Genomic DNA, 17,650 nt, shown 5'->3' with positions numbered 1-17,650 from the left:
TCAATCAAATTCCAATAATGGTACTTGATCAAGCAGGAACGGAGTATCTAAAAGGTCTACATGATTGAACAACATAGTATTTAAAGACTTTCCCGAAAACATAGCATCGACAAATTAGAATAATAAAGTTCAAGGCCTTTAACAAGCTAGTGTGGTATTCAAAAAGAAAGCCTTTGACAAACACCCATGTGATGTCCAAGCATCCTTCTTACACTTCAATTCCATACCTCTGCAAATAAGAACCCCAATTATGTCAACGAAGTCAAACGACCAATGCATTGTTTTGGTAGAATGTTGTATTGAAGGCATACTGTTTTAGTAGAGTACTCTAAAGAAATCCAGCAGAACACTCCCTAGTTGAAATTCTATTGCACAACCAAATACACTTAATAAACTTCTACATTATTAGAGGCTGAAACTGTACGAACTACTAAATGACCCGCACAATAGATAGAAACTACAAGTAGCAGAACTTCAATAGGCATAAGTAAGAAGACACATAGTGATAAAAGAAACACACAAAAAGCAATATGCGTTCAAAGTTCAACCTATGGCAGTTACATTAACCATGCTTTTCTACAAGTAGTAGGTATAACTTTCAAGCGACTGAAAATGGAAACATATATAATCAAGCCATCAACTCATGATTATGACTAAAAGTTTTAAACTTCATCTCCTTTCTAGTTTTTTGGCATGTAATGCAAAAATACATGGCGTGCCCATGTAAGCCAAGAGAGAGGAATTAAGGTCAACTAAGAGCAAAGAATAAATCACAAGAAGAAATTTACTAGGATAAATTTTAAAACAATTGTTGTTATAGTAGGCCACTACTTCTAGCTTTATCTTGTTCACAATATTCATACTTGCGGGTGGCGATTGGGTCGGATTACACGGATTTGGGTCAGGTCAGATTCAAATCGGATTAGATTCATACTAACACAAACATGACCTATTTACTAAATGAGTTGAAATTTTTAAACACGAACACAACCCGCTTATTAAACGAATAACACGACTCGACTTGTATAACCCGATTATTAAACATGTTATAACTAGGCACAACTTACCCGTAAACATGACAATCAATTTACAAGACATTTTTAATAAGATAATAGTTTTAAAGTGCTTATACAATATGAGGTAAAACTTATATAAGCAAAACATAATTACCAAATTAATCAGCAAGGTATAGTATTGATCAACATTACATATATATATATATATATATATATAACAGTGAGAGAACAAAATTACAAGATTCTCTTTGGTGAGAAACAAACCATTTACTATAGCATACAAGTAAACACAAATATAAACTTAAATATCCTCGTTAGATCCATCATTTGATTCACCAACTGATTTGTCTAAGCTTTCACCTAACGATCAAATCAAACACCAACTTTTGGATTTTTGGAACAAAAACGACAAAAGAATAAGGAAGTGGAACTGAAATCTCCAAAATAAGTAGCTTTCAGGAACCCTAATACACATACTTCCAATCGAAGTGGAGAAAGCTGCTTAACTATCTTTATGTGGTCCTACAAAAAGTAGAACACCTTCTCCAGTTCTCCCCATCTTGAGGTACCATCATCACAAACCCCACACAAGCCAAGAATAAGAAGAGACGAAGGTTAAACAGTTTTATATCATGGAGAAAGTGTAATTATCAAGGATATACAGTGGAAGAACCCACCGACATGATGAACAAAGAAAGAGAGCAAGCTCAAATAGTTGGAGTGGAGATGAAGGCAGAATAGAAGAGGGATTTGGGAACAAGAGAAATAGATAGGGTTAGGGCTTGAATGCAATTTTAAGTGTATTATATAGAATAGATTAGACATGTTGGCAGGCAGGTTGACCCGACTTGATCCGTATATTTAAATAGGTCACTAATATAAACATGAACATGACTGATTATTAATTAGATTAACGAGTTTGGTAGTTTACGATCCAAACTCGATTAAATTAAATTCCAACATGATTAAGAGTTGGGTTATCGTGTCAGATTATCAAGTTGAGTCAATAATTGACACCCCTATTCATACCAGAACCAATTTATTCTTATGGTTTAAGAGTTTATATATAATATATCGGCAATCATCTCTATTAACAAAAAACAAAAGGAATGTACTCTAAAATCTGAAGAAACTCAATTATCCATTAAGATCTGCTATAAATTAGAACTTGATTGCCTCCCTACTATGCTCATGCGTGTGTGACTGTGCGTGTGTGTTTGTATATATGTCCACTGCCGCTTGTGCTGTAGCATGTTACAATTCAGTAATTCACAGTAAACATTTAAAAGAACAATAGAACATAATATAGGCATAGAAATGCAAAAACAAAGAAAAACTAATTCAAGACATGAGTGAAGAGCCACATGTCAGGGGCAGGAAAAAAAGGTATAAAGAATTAAAAAAAGTAACAAAAGAGGAACAAAAAATCAGATAAAACTAACAATCCGAAGAAAGATCAACATTGCATATTGCACGAAAGTCCATAAAAATGAGAGAACAAGAAAAAAATTATATATTCATGGAAAATATAGGGGCAGATATAAGAAGAACAACATCAGCAACTACAGAGGCAGCAAAAACAATGTTAAGGCCTTATAACTAATAGGGAATGAATTCCAGTCAACCAAACTCTATTTAGGACGGCATTTGGTTATCTGAGTTCCGATGTGTCCTTCCCCACAGCTTCTATCCAAGTCAGTTTTAAACTTTCTTTCCTTTATGGCAGCATAACCTTGAGACATGTCTAAAAATCTTAAGTTGTTCTGCTGCATCTAGCAACAATTGGTGTATCCCCAAATTGGCCCAAAAACAGTTCTGCTCATCATACATTGACTAGTAACTCCCTTAGGACTTGTCTCACAGTGGTCTATTTGCTAGCAATTTCTCTCTTTTCTAAGTTATATAGATATACACCAAATTCCTATCCTGAACTTTATTTGATCCCTTTCCAGGTAATATATAATAGATGTTATTATGAACATAAATATTCTAACTAAAATCAAGGTCACTTATATTCTAAAATGTGCCTTTGGCATGCAGTGGCCAAGGTGCCGCATCGTGCCTATGCAGTAGACACAGCTGCTATGCAGGTTTAGTGCCTCCGCACCAGGTTTAGATAGACTTTGAATACAGTGAGGAATGTAACGAAAATCCACTAAATAACGAATGAAAAGCTTAAAAATAATCAATAAGAAAAAGGAATCCACAAATCATATGGAGACCTACTTAAGTATATTGTCGGATATGTAACACAGAAGTTTCAGGAAAACTATTGAAAGAAAATATACTCCAGTTATGATATAATGAAATCAAAATTAAAATTGCAGATATCCACATAATATTATTTGAAGTCCAAGTATTGATAGCATGAGAAAATAGTCAAATACTATCACAGTATCGCAGGAAATCCATAACAAAATAATCAAAGAGTAACACTGTAAAAAATTGGTAATACTGAGAAATTAAATAACAAAAACATATAAGAAGTTAAAAATCAATCGAAATCATTAAAGACTGAAATAATTATAATAGTCAGAAATATAGTATCATTGAAAAATATATATTTAAGGTTTACCAGGGATATGAAGGAAATCCCCCAAATGACCCGCCTGGCCGGGTGGTTGCAGACTGTCCAAGTGACCTTTGATAGCCTTGCAACCCTTGCAAACCTACTTGTCCCTGCGACCCAAAACCATAAGCTCCAAGCAATGAGGGAGCTCCGCCACCCAACCCGACTCCTCCAAGGGGTTGGCTCTGCGGAGCAACCAATCCAGCGGTCGGGTACAATGCTCCTACTGCTGCTGGATTCAATGCTGCTAGTGCTGTCGGATTCAACGAAGCGAATGCCGCTGGATTCAAGGCAGCCGCCGCCAGCAATGGATTCTGTCCTAGCAGCATGGCATAGTTCGGGTTTTGCCCCTGCAAGAGAAGATTCTGTGCGGCTGCCACCGCGGCCAGCATGGGTTGCGAAGCTGCCCCAGTCAATGGGGCAGCAGCTGCCGCACCAATATTCGTCGCCGCCGCAGCCGCCTTTCCCTTCTGGGAGGAGTCGGTGGCCAGCTGGCAATGAAGCAGACGGCCCTCGAACATCTTGTGGGGCTCCTCCAGTGCCCTCCTTGCCCCTTCCACCGTCTTGTACACGAATAGCGCGAACCCCCTCGACTTCCCCGTGTACATGTTGAACCCAATCGGCCCAGCCTCGATGTCCCCGAACTGCGTGAACAGCGCCTTGAGCTTATCTGGCTGCGCGTCCTCGTGCACGTTGCTGACGTAGATCCTCCGACCGGCGGTATCCAGGCCGGAGGCGGAGGCGGCTCCGCCGCCGGCGACTGGGCCGACGGACGCCAGCTGGCAGAACGCAACGCGGTTCTTGATCTTCTTCTGCGGCTCGCGGAGGGCGCAGGCGGCGGCGGCGCGGGTGCGGAAGAGGACGAACCCGAAGCCCTTGGAGCGGCCGGTGGACTTGTCGACGACGACGTTGCAGTCCTCGAGCGGGCCGTAGGGCTCGAAGGCATGGAGGAGGGTCTCGCGGGTGGCGTCCCAGCCGAGTCCGTGGACGAAGAGCTTGCGGTGGGCGACGCTCGTGTCTGCGGCAGCGGAGATGCTGGAGAGGAGGGCGGGGTCGTCCGCCGCGGCGTCGATGAGGAAGGAGATGAGCTGGTCCTTGGAGTAGGGTTCAAGAAGGCGGTGGATGCTGCTAGGGGAAGAAGGAGACGAAGAGCCGCCATCATCGCCAGAGAATACGCCGACGCCGGTGGCGATCTCGTGGGTGTCTTTGACCTGGATAGGGTTTTGGTTCTGCTGGTGGTGGCTGTGGGGCTTCTTCTTGGGCTTGAAAGCGAGCTTACGCTTCTTGTTGCTACGCTTGGTGTTGCGATCCTTCGCGGCTCTGGATTTCCCCATGGATATGGTGATGGAGAAGAAGAGGAATTAGCGTTACCGACTTATAGGGTTTGGCTTCTACCGCCAAGTGGAGGGAGAAGAGGAAAGGCAAATGATCCGACCCGATTATCTCAATTACGAATAGGCGCGGCCTGGCTCGGTCCGGCCCAGCCCAAATACCTACTCTAGTGCGAACAGCAGTCAACGGTTCGGATTCACTTATCTCCTTTTCTGATCAAATCCTACGAGTGGTAAACATTCTCCCTTCCTATAAAACCATAAGCCCTCAATTAGGGTTTCAATTCTGCTCTCTCGTGCTCTCTCATCTACCAGCTTCGAGGGTTTTGGAAGCTCTCGTCTGCCGCCAAGATGGTGAGCCCCGCCCCTTCTCCTTTACATCTAGGATTTGAATTGTTGTGTTATATGATTTTGTTTTGGTATGGATAGGTTCTCTCCAACGACATTGATCTCCTCAACCCGCCGGCGGAGCTCGAGAAGAGGAAGCACAAGTTGAAGCGATTGGTTCAATCCCCCAACTCCTTCTTTATGGTAATCCCTTGTTCTTTGGTTTCTTTCTATTGATTATGATTTGATTATAACTTTGAGATTTCGTATCTTTTGTCCTCTCTTTTGTAGGATGTCAAGTGCCAGGGATGCTTTAACATGTAAGACGCTCTTCTAGTCTAATTGATCTTTTGCTTGTTTATTTTGGGGATAGTTAGTAGGCTACAGTCTATTGCGATCAATTTTGATGTTTTCTACTTTGGCCTCATCTAACTTTTATAACATCTGGAGTGCTATGGATTAGAAGCCTTTTTGGTGTTGTTGTATATTGGGTTCTGTTGTGTAGTTAAGAGCCTAAAAATTCGATTTTGATGCTTTCTACATTGATAGGATGTAATTGCTCTCATATCAAAAACCATAGCATTGCGAGTCCACCTAATAGCTGGATTTTGATGCTTTTCTACATTGGTTTATTTGATTTCTGCCATATAACTATTGTGTTTTGGTTCCATAAGAATGATTCTAATTGTTTACTCTTGGTGGGTATTCTAGAACTACTGTTTTTAGCCATTCCCAGACGGTGGTGGTGTGCGCAGGCTGCCAGACTGTGTTATGCCAGCCGACCGGAGGCCGTGCTCGGCTTACAGAGGGATGCTCCTTCAGGCGGAAGAATGATTAGTTTATGGTGTGCCTTCCCACGCCTTCTTGTTTACTGTCTTCTCAAAGTTGTTCAAGAGGATACGAGGTCTTAGTTGGAACTTTAGTTTGTGTCTCTTTTTAGCAATTTTTTTTTGTTGGAATTTTGATGGGAAGCATTATGAGATTTTGGAAGGAATTACATAAACTTGTTAATCACCCTGCCTTTTGTACTGGTTCATATATTATATAAACTCCGTTAATCACCTTCCCATTAATATGTGAAGTGTTGTTTTGCTAGACTTTTGAGTTTCTATCATATTAAATACTATACAGAGACTTGCTCCAAGGTGTCACATGAATGACATTTGCATATTTGAAGGTGTCATTTATAACATATATATGCTCTTCTTTTTCATTTACATCATCAGTCGTGAGTATACTTCCACAAGCAAGTTATTGTTTTGGAAGCAAGGTTTTATGCTCTTTTTTCCGCAGAAGTCACTTTATGATGAGCATTTGATTAGTTTGTACAAGTCCAGATTGAATGCATGAACTTATTCTGCATGCAACCATAACATCTTCTGGAGACAATCTATAGTATTCTTTTGAGTCTAATAAGATGCAACAGTAGTTTATGAGTCATCCTTTTTTTTTTGGCATGAATTGATGTTCTTGAAGGTTTTCTTTCACAAAAGTTCTAGTTACTACTCTAACATCACAAATAGAGCAACATATTCTTATAGGTGTGGCTGTCCAAATTTTGTTTTTACTGTAGGATCCTCTTTCAAATAACTTATTAGCTTTGTATGGCCTGATTGTTTGATTTTATTTAAGGGCAACATATGAAATCAATAAAAATGGGAAGATCCTGGAACTTGCCCCGAGTATGCAACCATTGCAAAAGATGCTTGCTTTTTTTACAAAAAAAAGTTGCCTTAGGATTCAGCCAATGTGGTCTCACTTAATATGATCTAATTATTTCAAGCCAGTTTCCCTTGGAAGGCTGGCTGTGTATGCTGAATTATAACATAGCCGCACTTAAAAAAATTACAAAACTTGAGTCATTTTTCTCCATCTCAATGCCATTGTTGTGGAATCCAGTAGTAAGCCTTTGGTACCTTTTCTTTTTTAAGTTTTTCTCGCAAGAAGTGGAATCGAGAGTAGGTTATGATCATATCATGGTTAGTATCATCCATCGCAATCATTCTGCTACATGAGAACAATACTAAAATTAAAGCCTCATTCTGATACATGGAAACAGATCTTTGGAACATTATTATTTGTTTTCTTATTCGACCAATTCTCCCTCAAGATCAACTCTGAACTGTTTGTCCATTCTCCTTACAAATACCATCTAGAACGAGGCCTCAAAGAACTCTCACTACTAGGGGGCAGCAAGCAGGCAAAATCCTCGATTCTGCAGTTGCTCTTACATCCCTGACATCGCATAATCCAGCGCATCCACGAGGAAGTCTGCATGAAGACCGATCAAAATGTGATCATCCAAAAAGCCAAAAACTGCAAGCCCATGTAACATATTTGACAAGCAGTAGTAGGAAAAAGAGAAACCTGCATCAGCTTTGTTAAAGCACATTGGTGGTTTTATTCTGAAGACGTTGCCATGCAGGCCCCCCTTCCCAACTAGTACTCCAAGATCTACGAACAGGTATAAAAAGTTAGTCTGGAGAACTTTATCAAGGAAAAGAAAGTAGAGAGAGATGAGGTTACCCTTTAGTTTCTCAAATAACACTGCCGTCTCAACCTTGGCAGGCGTCTTCTCTTTCCTGTCAGTTACAAGATCTACTCCCAACATCAATCCCCTGCCTCTAACATCTCCTATGACTGAAATGAAAACACTTAATTAAAAAGGAGACAATAACGGTAGTGTAACATATGAAGTAAATGCCCATGTTGAGAGGGAAATCAAAATACTGTATATACTGGAAAACTCTAACATGTATGACGAGTCCATCAATCCAACTCCAATCATTAAAACATGCGATGGAAAATCAGGTCCAACTTATGTAGGATAATCAAACTACTCTACTAGCAAATGGAAAAATAAATAAGATGGATATAAGAGCATATAGAGGATCCAAACATTGTTAGCAGTGGGAAGGCTTAAAGACATTACTTTCATGCTTCTGCTGAAGAGATTTTAATCGTTGTATCAAGTGGGAACCAACATCAGCACAATGTGCCTGGCGATTTTCCTTGTCAAGAACCTTAAGCACTGCTAGTCCACCAGCAGAACAAACAGGGTTCCCACCAAACGTATTAAATTGAATTTTTTGTGACATCACATTAGCTATTTCAGGAGTCGTGACAACTGCTCCTAATGGTAGACCATTGCCAATACCCTGAGACACTGACATAAAATAAATCAACTAAATATAATGAAAAAAAATTCAAATAATGAATTCAATATATTGGATGATCCGATGGTGCATTAATGTTAGATTTACTTTGTGATTCTGTGAGGGTGTAATTGATACCAAAGAAGAAAAGCATAATATAGTATTTTTACAGGCTTTCATAAGATCTAAAGGCAACATATAACGTATGCGGAAGAAATAAGAGACCTTTGCCATTGTGACAATGTCTGGAATGACATCCTGTGTCTGAAATCCCCAGTAGTGGCTTCCAGTGCGCCCAAACCCACTCTGAACTTCATCAGCTATGCAAACACCACCAGCTTTACGCACAATATTATATACTTCTTTTAGGTAGCCAGGAGCCAATTCAACTGAACCGCCAACACCCTATAACATTTGCGAGTAACAAAGTGATTGTAAATAGCTTTCTGAAGAAAGTAAGAGTAACAATAAATTTTGGGTATCATCTTTACAAACTTACTCACACCTGAAAAGTTTCAGCAATAAAGCCTGCAACATTCCCAGAAGAACCAAAGCTAATATGATCTTGGACTTCTTTGGCATAACGTCCAGCATCAGAGCCAAAGACCCCACGATATGGATCAGGGTTCATGACATGGTGAATCTCACCCTGTAAAAATTGTGGACAGGCATAAGCTATATGGACAAGAAACTGCATGAAACTTGGAATCTGTTTCTTTGGCAATATCTATGAAGCAAGGTCATTACACAAACTGATGTCCAGAATATGGTGGTATGGCAGATAGATAAACAGAATAATAAGAAGCTTATGTGGCAGATGATGATTTCATCAGCATTATCAATACCTGTCACATACACTCGTTGCCACGGTTGCTACTTCCATAAGATACCTTCTTGATTATGCTTAATCAGGTGACATATTGTATTTAAGTAATAAAAAACAAGCACATAAACAACAAGACTCACTCCACCTATATACAGATGACTTTTTCATATTTGCCTGTACATCCTTATTAGATGACACTTGTTTGGTCAACACATGCTTTCTTACAGCTTCCATGGAATATTACTATTAGCGTTCCTTCTTCATCCTACTCAATCAAATTATCCATTTAACCATATGTTCAACTGATTTGGAATTTCTTGATCATATTAGACAACTTGCTTTAACTAAGTTGCAGTTTGGAAGAAAAAAAGTACATTTCACTTTAAATAGCAGATCAGGTGTTGATGTTCATGACTGATATGCTTATTATGATGGCTATCTCAAACAGCTACCACATGAACAAAAGTTTGATTTAAAGTACTAGACTTCTCATACCGTTTGAAGTACAATGTCGCAACTCTAAGCATGTATAAGCATAGAAAACAAGGTAATTTTTAACTTTGAAAAGCAAAGCATGAGTCTGAAACAAGGGAAGATAAAGAAGATAGCAAAAGTAGGTTCATCTTTTTTCTATAAAAATTTATTCTCAGTAACCAACCTGAGGAATTGGGTATTTCCAAGTATGTAAAGCTGTCAATCCAATTGTTCCAGCACTTCCACCATGATATGCATTTCTCAAGGCAATCATGCTTAGATTACCAGTATACAGCCGTGCCATCAGCATAGCTAATTCATTTGCTTCAGTCCCAGAATTGACAAAATAAACAACCTGCAGTTCATCATAATAGTAATAAATATGTAAACAAAGCAAGAGAATACTTAAAACCACTAATCTTTTTTACTATTCATTTACACTATTTTTGCATCCAGAAAGTAAGATGTTATTTTCCAGAGAATACAATGATCACTGCCAGGACCATATTGCAGATGCCAAAGCATCTGCAAAAGGCCCTTCCTTCGTAATTGTATTGTTTACTTATTACCCTAGGAACTCCATTGTGGCAATTTTGATTTGTGTCTCTATTCACAGAAAAACAAAAGATAATGACATAAGGAAGATATCTCATAGTTCCTACCTTGAGGTTGCCTGGCATTTTCGATGCCAATGCTTCCGCAAACTCAACAATAGCATGATGCAAGTATATGGTCGTAGTATGTTGGAGCAGCTTCGTCTGCTCCACCACAGCATTCACTATATCTGGATGGCAATGCCCGCAAGAAACCGTAACTATACCAGCAAAGCAGTCAAGATACCTCTTTCCGTTCTCATCATAAAGATACTGCATCTTTCCTTCCACAATATTGAGCTAGCTCAAGATTAAAACAAAAAACGCAAAGATTAAACTCTGTAACGATTTACAGCATTTACCTTTCTCTGCTAATATAAACGGAAATGCATAAAGTGAAATGGAAGGATTTTTCTCAAATTAAAGTAGTACGTAAAACTTAAAAGTTGTAATTCAAAAACGAACTTTTCCTAAGAAAGTAATCAAATTAGTAGTTAACCGATTGGAAAGCCCAATTTTCGATATATAACCATAGACCCAAACGTCTAGATTCAAACTAAACCATTCGATCCAAACACGAAATAACTTCAAAACCCTAGATAATGGAAAGATGTGACCACCGGCTTCTGGTAGTAGTGGAAGAGGGATGGGCCAAGAAAGGACTTCCGCTTCGCCAATATCTCCTCGCCGGGCATACCGGTGTACGGCAGCGGCTGGTGGTCGAAGGGTGGGATGGACGGCGGCGCCGGAGGCGAGGAGGCGAAGCCGCGGAGCAGCAGTCTCCGGAGCTCCGGCGAGGATCTGAGACCCCTGCGCCATAGATCTCTGCGGAGGAACATTGCGTAGTGAATTAGAAAGTTTAGGGCTTGGCTGTCAGACAGAGTGGAGAGAGACGAGAGCAGTTTTTTGGCGCCTTTTGAAGGTGGAGGACGATGACGTGGAAAATGGAATATACAAAATTCTCTTAAAAAATATTTATGCTGAGCTGGAGATTCAGTGTGTTGGACCGGAATACGAGAGGGATGTCGGGCTGAACCGTCTATTTTATTATTTCGGCTTTTTCTAAGTTTTGCTATTTGGTACTTTGATCCGATATCATTTTAATTATAAAATATATAAATTTCTCTCTCTTAGACTTTTAAAAAGTAACAATTAAACTCATCCGTGTGAGCTAAAATTCGTCTACCAAGCACATAAACAGTCTATTATTTTTAGATTGATAAAATTATTCTCATAAAGGTCAAACAAATATTTAGATAATTTTGCCTTCATTTTCTTCTTCTGATGATGATGAACTACAAAAGGCATTCACTCTTGTTCTACTTTCCTAAGTTGTAGGAAATTTTTTCGATCCTATCTCTCAATATCTTTCCCACATAATTTCTAGCACAAATAATTATACCTGACATCCTTTAAAGTGAGTAGAAAATTCTATATGACGATGAGAGTGGCAGATGAAAGAAAGAAGAAATGGGATGAAAAAAGAAGAAGATAGGACCAACAATAGAGAAACCCAATCAGTAACAAGTAAGGGTAGATAAGTAATGTTATCAGCTAATATGTTACGAACCGGCCTAATTCGATCCGCAACGATTCTAGACTCGATGAAGCTTGTAACTTTCGATGAGATATGCGAATAATCTAACCGATGGATCCTCTTGAATTTTGGATATGATGTTTCTCTTAGAAAGAGCTTTCCAATGAATTCAAGATCACATAATTTTGACAATCAGATCTCAAGTTATCGACTCAATAGTGGCTAAAGGTCAATTAGCTACTAGCTTGATAGCCCTCCAATGGCTAGATAGATGCTGGGTTTATTTCTTAATGTGAAGGGGGAGAAGTTGATGTAGAAGAGGGTGATTAGAAATTGAAAGATGTCGACAAAAGACTTGAACAATGGAAGAAGGGAGGTGGGAGAGGACATCAATGGCTAGAGATAAGTTGAGAGAGAGATAAAAGCCAAAGCCAATTCAATTATTTAAGATAGACTCAAATTAGGGTTTCCTCCACATATTTATAGAGACTCACCCTAAAAACTCCTCAATTGAGTTAAGCAACTCTAAACAACCCTAACAACCCTTAACAAAACTCACACTTTCGTCGCGGTGCGTTCGAACGCACTCGATCGCGTTCGAACGCAAAATTTCCATTATCTGTCGATGCAAACGTATATAGGCGTTCGAACGACCGCATTAGAACGACCTAATTTCGTTTGAACGCGTAATTTGTGTTCTCTGTTTTTACTAACGTGTGCAGGCGTTCGTATCCCTGTTCGAACGCGATTCCTGCGTTCGAATGCACCCCGACAAAATACTTTTATTGCTTCTAACAAACCCAACTAAATAAATAGGCTCATCTCAACGAATCTAATACCACGTGTGAAGCCAATATGAATCAAATCGTATCATAATAAACTCTAATATTTTTCCCCAACAACAGAGGAATAGAAAGGTAATTCTAGAACGTATGTTAATGTCTAAGGGGTTATAGCTTTTCAAATGTTTAGAGGTCATTTGTTCGCTTTTATAATATATGATAATAAAATGATACCGGATCAAAATAAAAGAGAGCAAAGTATAATTAAGTCTTTTTAAAATTATACGTTTAAATAAACATAAATAATGGAAGTTTCACTTATTGAATACCTAATTAAACTTTTATATACTCATTCATAATTTTGTTATTTAAACAATGTTAGAGGGGGTCCAAATTCTCATCCAACCACTTAAAATGTCGTTTTAAACCCCTCGTTGTAGTATAATTTTTCATATGAGGTCGGAAATTTTTCTAGTATTGTATGGTCCACTGGAGAGCCAGTGAATCATCTCGCACCGCTGAAGTAGTTGAGGACGCCTCCTGATGCAATCGTCGCCATCCAACAGCGAACAGCTTTTTATTCAAACAAGAAACTGGCAACGTGGCACTCGCCGAGGACCTCAGCTCCCTCCCCGTGTGTTCGCGTCACGGAATCTCCCAACTTCCGGTCTCTTCTCCCTCCTCCCTTCTCTCTCCTTCTTCTCCATCTTCCTCAACCCTAATTCCTCTCTCCTTCTCTTCTCTATCTTTCACTTCTCCTGCTCTTAAGAGATGAGCAGCTTGAGATCAATTTGCCGCCCGCACGCCGCCATCTCCTCATTCATCTACTGCTACCGAGGCCATGGCCGCCTAGGGTTCACCAACTTCGCCCGAAGCGCTAACCCCCGGATACCCTCCTTCTCCTCTTCCTCTTCCTCTTTCTTCCTCGACGAGATCCCCAGGATGGCGTCGGGGTCTCGCACCAACCACAGGAGGACTCTCACCAGGTTTTCCAAATGGAATTCCGAGAAATCCCCTTACGAAACACTTGGTAATTACTCAAAAAAGAAAACTTCTCTCGTTGGATTCATTTTTGGGATTAAATGATAGATAGATTGCCAAAAAAATTTTATCTTTTTTCTAATGTGAGTTTTTGAATAAATGAACCAAAATTTTGTTGGTGTATGATTGACAGAGCTTGTGCGAGATGCTGATGACGAGAAGATAAAATCAGCGTACAGGAGATTGGCCAAGTTCTATCACCCGGATGGTTTGCTCCTTCCCGATCCTTAAATTCCATTTTTTGCTTCTGGTCCAAAAAGAATTTTTTAACTTCCCTTCGAGAATCAATGCTATAATTAGTTCATGGACCACATGGTATGCTGGGGCCACTTCCATGTACTTGCTTCAATTGGAGCTGTGGATATTAGGAATCGGTGTTTCTTACATTTGATCCTCCTTGTGGCACTTCTCTTTCCATTTATTAGCTCAGACGTTTAAATAGAACACATAGAAGCTTAGTCTACAGGACGCCATACTTTATTCTTTTTGCACTTAATTTTTAATTCTCAACTGATTGTTCTGTACCGCTGAAGTGTATGATGGTAGGGGAACTCTTGATGAAGGCGAAACAGCCGAAGCTCGCTTTATCAAAATACAAGCAGCTTATGAGCTACTGATGGATGGGGAAAAGAGAGGGCAATATGATAGAGATCACCGAGTCAATCCAATGAAGGTAGAAGATTCTATCTAGCTTAATTTTTATGGAAATGCTGATAATCTTCCACCTGGATAATTATCACATTTACTTTATGTCCCTGTGTCACTATCAGTGATGAGAGCAGAACCATGATTGAAGTTCATTCTCTCTTACTTCGTGATAAGTGAAGGGAAATAATGGGTGATACCAAGATGGAATGAAATTAACCCATTAATCCTTTGAAAGTTTAAAATGTGAGTGAATCGGAAAGGACAAATTGGTTGCATCAGATTCTGTCACATTTTCAGTACTATATGAACTTCTGAAGATGTCATATCATCAGTGTTGATAATCTGGGAGATACTGCAGACTGGAGTTGTAGTGCATAGGCTGTTAAATTATTCTGGAACTAGGTGCATTTTTATCGATGTCAAAAATATTTCATTAGAGGAAAGCTGATGTCCTATTTATTTAATTCTTTCCAGGCTTCCCAGGCATGGATGGAATGGTTGATGAAAAAGCGAAAAGCTTTTGATCAGCGGGGTGATATGGCAATTGCAGCCTGGGCTGAGCAACAGCAGCGTGAGATGAATCTGCGAGCACGCCGTCTCTCCCGTTCAAAGGTCTGTAATCCTGCTCACCTAATTAAATCAGGGATACTTCCTTCATTTAATATTGTCATTCTTAACTAATTAGAGGTTTATTGATGAACATAGATGTATCAAACTGTTTTTCTGGTCAGGTTGAGCCTAAAGCACCATGATGTCCTCAAAAGTGGAATTTGATGTAGACCTACATAAAGACTTGTCCATATTGCTTGCTATTCCGTTTTCAATTTTCTACTATGGCTAACTTCTTGTTTTTCATAAGTTTTGACCCATAATAATTCTATCCATAGCAGCATCTTTTTCTGGCCGTCTAGGAAAACATCTTCATTTTCTATGCATCTGGAAATTTTGTGAGGCAGCATTTTACCATTCACCCTTAAATCACTTCATAGTTGTCATATTACTCGTAAAAATTGATACTTAATTGTACCATGTGTATGTGACAGTATCACAACACTGGAATAAGTATAGCAAGATGTTTAGCCCGCATTAAACTTTGGTCATTTATTATTATTATCACCACTCTAATGGACTTATTGTCATCCCAGGTAAGTTTCTTCCATCAGGGCTTCTTATATCCTGATTACAATCGATATGTTATTCTTTTACTAAGAGATTTTCTTCCAACCAATTTTATCTATTCCTTGTCAATCTGTGAGTAAATATTTATTCCCCTCTTCCAGTTATTCTGTATCAGCATCACATGCACTTCAATCTTATAATAGGTCAATTTTTCAAATACAATTGTGCACTGGATAAAACTTCATGGTGGCACTTTACGGCATAATAGGAGGCATCACACTCAAACAGTATATGCTTTAAGCCTCTAGATGAGGTAAGTTTCTTTGTCTTATTTCAGATTGATCCTGACGAAGAGCGACGGATATTGGCCAAGGAAAAGAAAGCATCCATGGAGTACTTCTCCAATACATTGAAAAGACATACCCTTATCTTAAAAAAGAGAGATTTAATGCGGAAAAAAGCAGAGGAAGATAAGAAAAGAGTCATCAGCCAGCTTCTAGCTGCTGAAGGCCTTGAGCTTGACACCGACGACGATGAAGCTGCCTGAAAACATTTATAGGTTGGATAAATTTTATTGTACAGAGATCCTACTCATTGCATGATAACTGGAGACAGAGCTAGTCAAAGAGTTCGATCAGTTATATTATGTGAACTTTTCAAATGTATATGAAAAGCTCTATATTTATTTCAGAAAGGAAGAGGCAGGGAAATTAATCCATTTGCTTATAATTTCTTGGGCAAAGATTGTTTCCATTCTGATTGGAAATCTACTCTTCTTGCTCGTCCAACTTGTAAATGGAAATTTATATTGAATCACATTGCTTGGCTATTGACTCTGGTGTATATTCTTTTATATGGAAGCAACAAGGGAATCAGTAAGAATATTTCATATAGTGTTGATGACTCGAATTACTAATTTGTCAATGGCAGTCATGGAAAAATGGTACCAATCAAGCTGTATATAACCAGTGATCAAATGAAAAATCTGAGAGTATATCCTTGGTATATGAAGCATTTTTTGTAAAACGAATTTATTATTTGATGAAATGTGGTGCAAAAGGCAGAGGGAAAATTAAAAGCACAAGAACCTGGATGATTCTATCAAAGTTTAGATCGACCACAACTTTAATGGCATGAATTGAACGATTTGGCTGAGATTCCGAGTTAGAAAAAATAAATAACAGAAAAACATAAATGAAATCTAGACAGAAAAAATTTAAGTTTGAAAATATAGATAGAAACAGAAAACAAAACCAAAAAAACAAAAAGGAATCCGGTTTTGATCGGGGTTTTGAACCCGACGTGAATCGAACACGCAACCTTCTGATCTGGAGTCAGACGCGCTACCATTGCGCCACGGATCCGGATGTAAAGAATGAAAGGTCTTTAAATACATCTTCTATAGATGTTCATCTTTATTCTGATAAATAGATGAGTGATTTGAATGATTATATTTCGAGCGTTTCTTCCGTGCCATAAAGTTAATTCTTTATCAATCAGTTTGATGAAAATCTAATGATTAAGATCTTAAGGGTATAATAGGAATGAAAGATATTACCTAGGTAATTTTTTTAGATATATAATTTTGCACATTATTTTTTGACAATTATATTATCTTAATATTTTATCAAGTAAAACACATATATATCATTAACTGAGAGTAATGTATATATATCAAAATAAGGGTATTGATGTCTTTTATAATTAATTTGATAAAAAATTAATTAATTTTTATTATTTACATATATCTCCCATTAGTTTAATTGATTTAAATTAAATTTTAATAGATAGAGATAGAGAATTATATTTAAATTAAAGTTTATCTCTAAATAATTAAATTTAAATTATTTAATATTAAATAATATCTCATATAATTAAGGTATAATTATATTTAAGAGAGAAATCTTAACGGAAGAAGAAAAAAACATGTAGAGTGCTTCTTCTGTATCGTAAAGTTAATTGTTTATCAATCAGTTTGATGAAAATCTAATGGTTAAGATCTTCGAGGGTATAATAAGAAAATTGAGAATTTAGGCACATGTAATTAAATCTTCTTAACTAATATATTCTTTTTCTTACTTAATGTGGTTTTGGAACCGGTACCGGGTATAAAAATTGGCTATTATAGTCGTTGGATTAAAATTATAATTTTTAAAAATGCATTTTGCCTTATATTTCTCAATCAAATGCGAATAACACAATACGAGATTAAAATGGCAATGCCTTGGCAAG

The 17,650-nt window shown here is 38.3% G+C and overlaps 4 protein-coding genes and 1 non-coding gene across 5 annotated transcripts; 2 read left to right on the top strand and 3 right to left on the bottom strand.

Moving 5' to 3' along the window:
* Positions 1 to 4,972, bottom strand: LOC140798572 (UBP1-associated protein 2A-like). Its single transcript, XM_073152452.1, has 2 exons — positions 3,592 to 4,972; positions 1 to 229 (listed from the first exon to the last, which is right to left on the bottom strand). Coding segments are annotated over exons 1-2 (1,329 nt in total). The 5' UTR covers positions 4,920 to 4,972; the 3' UTR covers positions 1 to 228.
* Positions 4,973 to 5,169: 197 nt separating this feature from the next.
* On the top strand, positions 5,170 to 6,316 carry LOC140780797 (small ribosomal subunit protein eS27y-like). Its single transcript, XM_073126558.1, has 4 exons — positions 5,170 to 5,270; positions 5,346 to 5,447; positions 5,535 to 5,563; positions 5,955 to 6,316. The coding sequence occupies exons 1-4, from the start codon at positions 5,268 to 5,270 to the stop codon at positions 6,079 to 6,081; spliced, it is 261 nt and encodes an 86-aa protein (XP_072982659.1). The 5' UTR covers positions 5,170 to 5,267; the 3' UTR covers positions 6,082 to 6,316.
* A 989-nt stretch (positions 6,317 to 7,305) lies between these two features.
* On the bottom strand, positions 7,306 to 11,222 carry LOC140794235 (alanine--glyoxylate aminotransferase 2 homolog 1, mitochondrial). The gene is made up of 9 exons (XM_073146170.1): positions 10,912 to 11,222; positions 10,361 to 10,591; positions 9,883 to 10,053; positions 8,904 to 9,047; positions 8,624 to 8,803; positions 8,176 to 8,401; positions 7,770 to 7,883; positions 7,611 to 7,697; positions 7,306 to 7,514 (listed from the first exon to the last, which is right to left on the bottom strand). Exons 1-9 carry the CDS (start codon positions 11,128 to 11,130, stop codon positions 7,471 to 7,473), a joined length of 1,416 nt encoding a protein of 471 aa, XP_073002271.1. The 5' UTR covers positions 11,131 to 11,222; the 3' UTR covers positions 7,306 to 7,470.
* Positions 11,223 to 13,167: 1,945 nt separating this feature from the next.
* Positions 13,168 to 16,309, top strand: LOC140780759 (uncharacterized). The gene is made up of 5 exons (XM_073126510.1): positions 13,168 to 13,640; positions 13,785 to 13,859; positions 14,185 to 14,324; positions 14,774 to 14,911; positions 15,756 to 16,309. Exons 1-5 carry the CDS (start codon positions 13,382 to 13,384, stop codon positions 15,963 to 15,965), a joined length of 822 nt encoding a protein of 273 aa, XP_072982611.1. The 5' UTR covers positions 13,168 to 13,381; the 3' UTR covers positions 15,966 to 16,309.
* A 401-nt stretch (positions 16,310 to 16,710) lies between these two features.
* TRNAW-CCA (transfer RNA tryptophan (anticodon CCA)) lies at positions 16,711 to 16,782 on the bottom strand. The gene has a single exon. It is a non-coding gene; the product is annotated as a tRNA-Trp (tRNA).
* Between the last annotated feature and the right edge of the window lie 868 nt (positions 16,783 to 17,650).

This window comes from Typha latifolia, chromosome 1 (assembly GCF_019914945.1).
Source record: "Typha latifolia isolate L0001 chromosome 1, TyphaL0001v2, whole genome shotgun sequence".
Taxonomy (NCBI): Eukaryota; Viridiplantae; Streptophyta; class Magnoliopsida; order Poales; family Typhaceae; genus Typha; species Typha latifolia.
The sequence above is the reverse complement of the archived record's forward strand: the minus strand, read 5'-3'. Positions and strand labels throughout refer to the sequence as shown.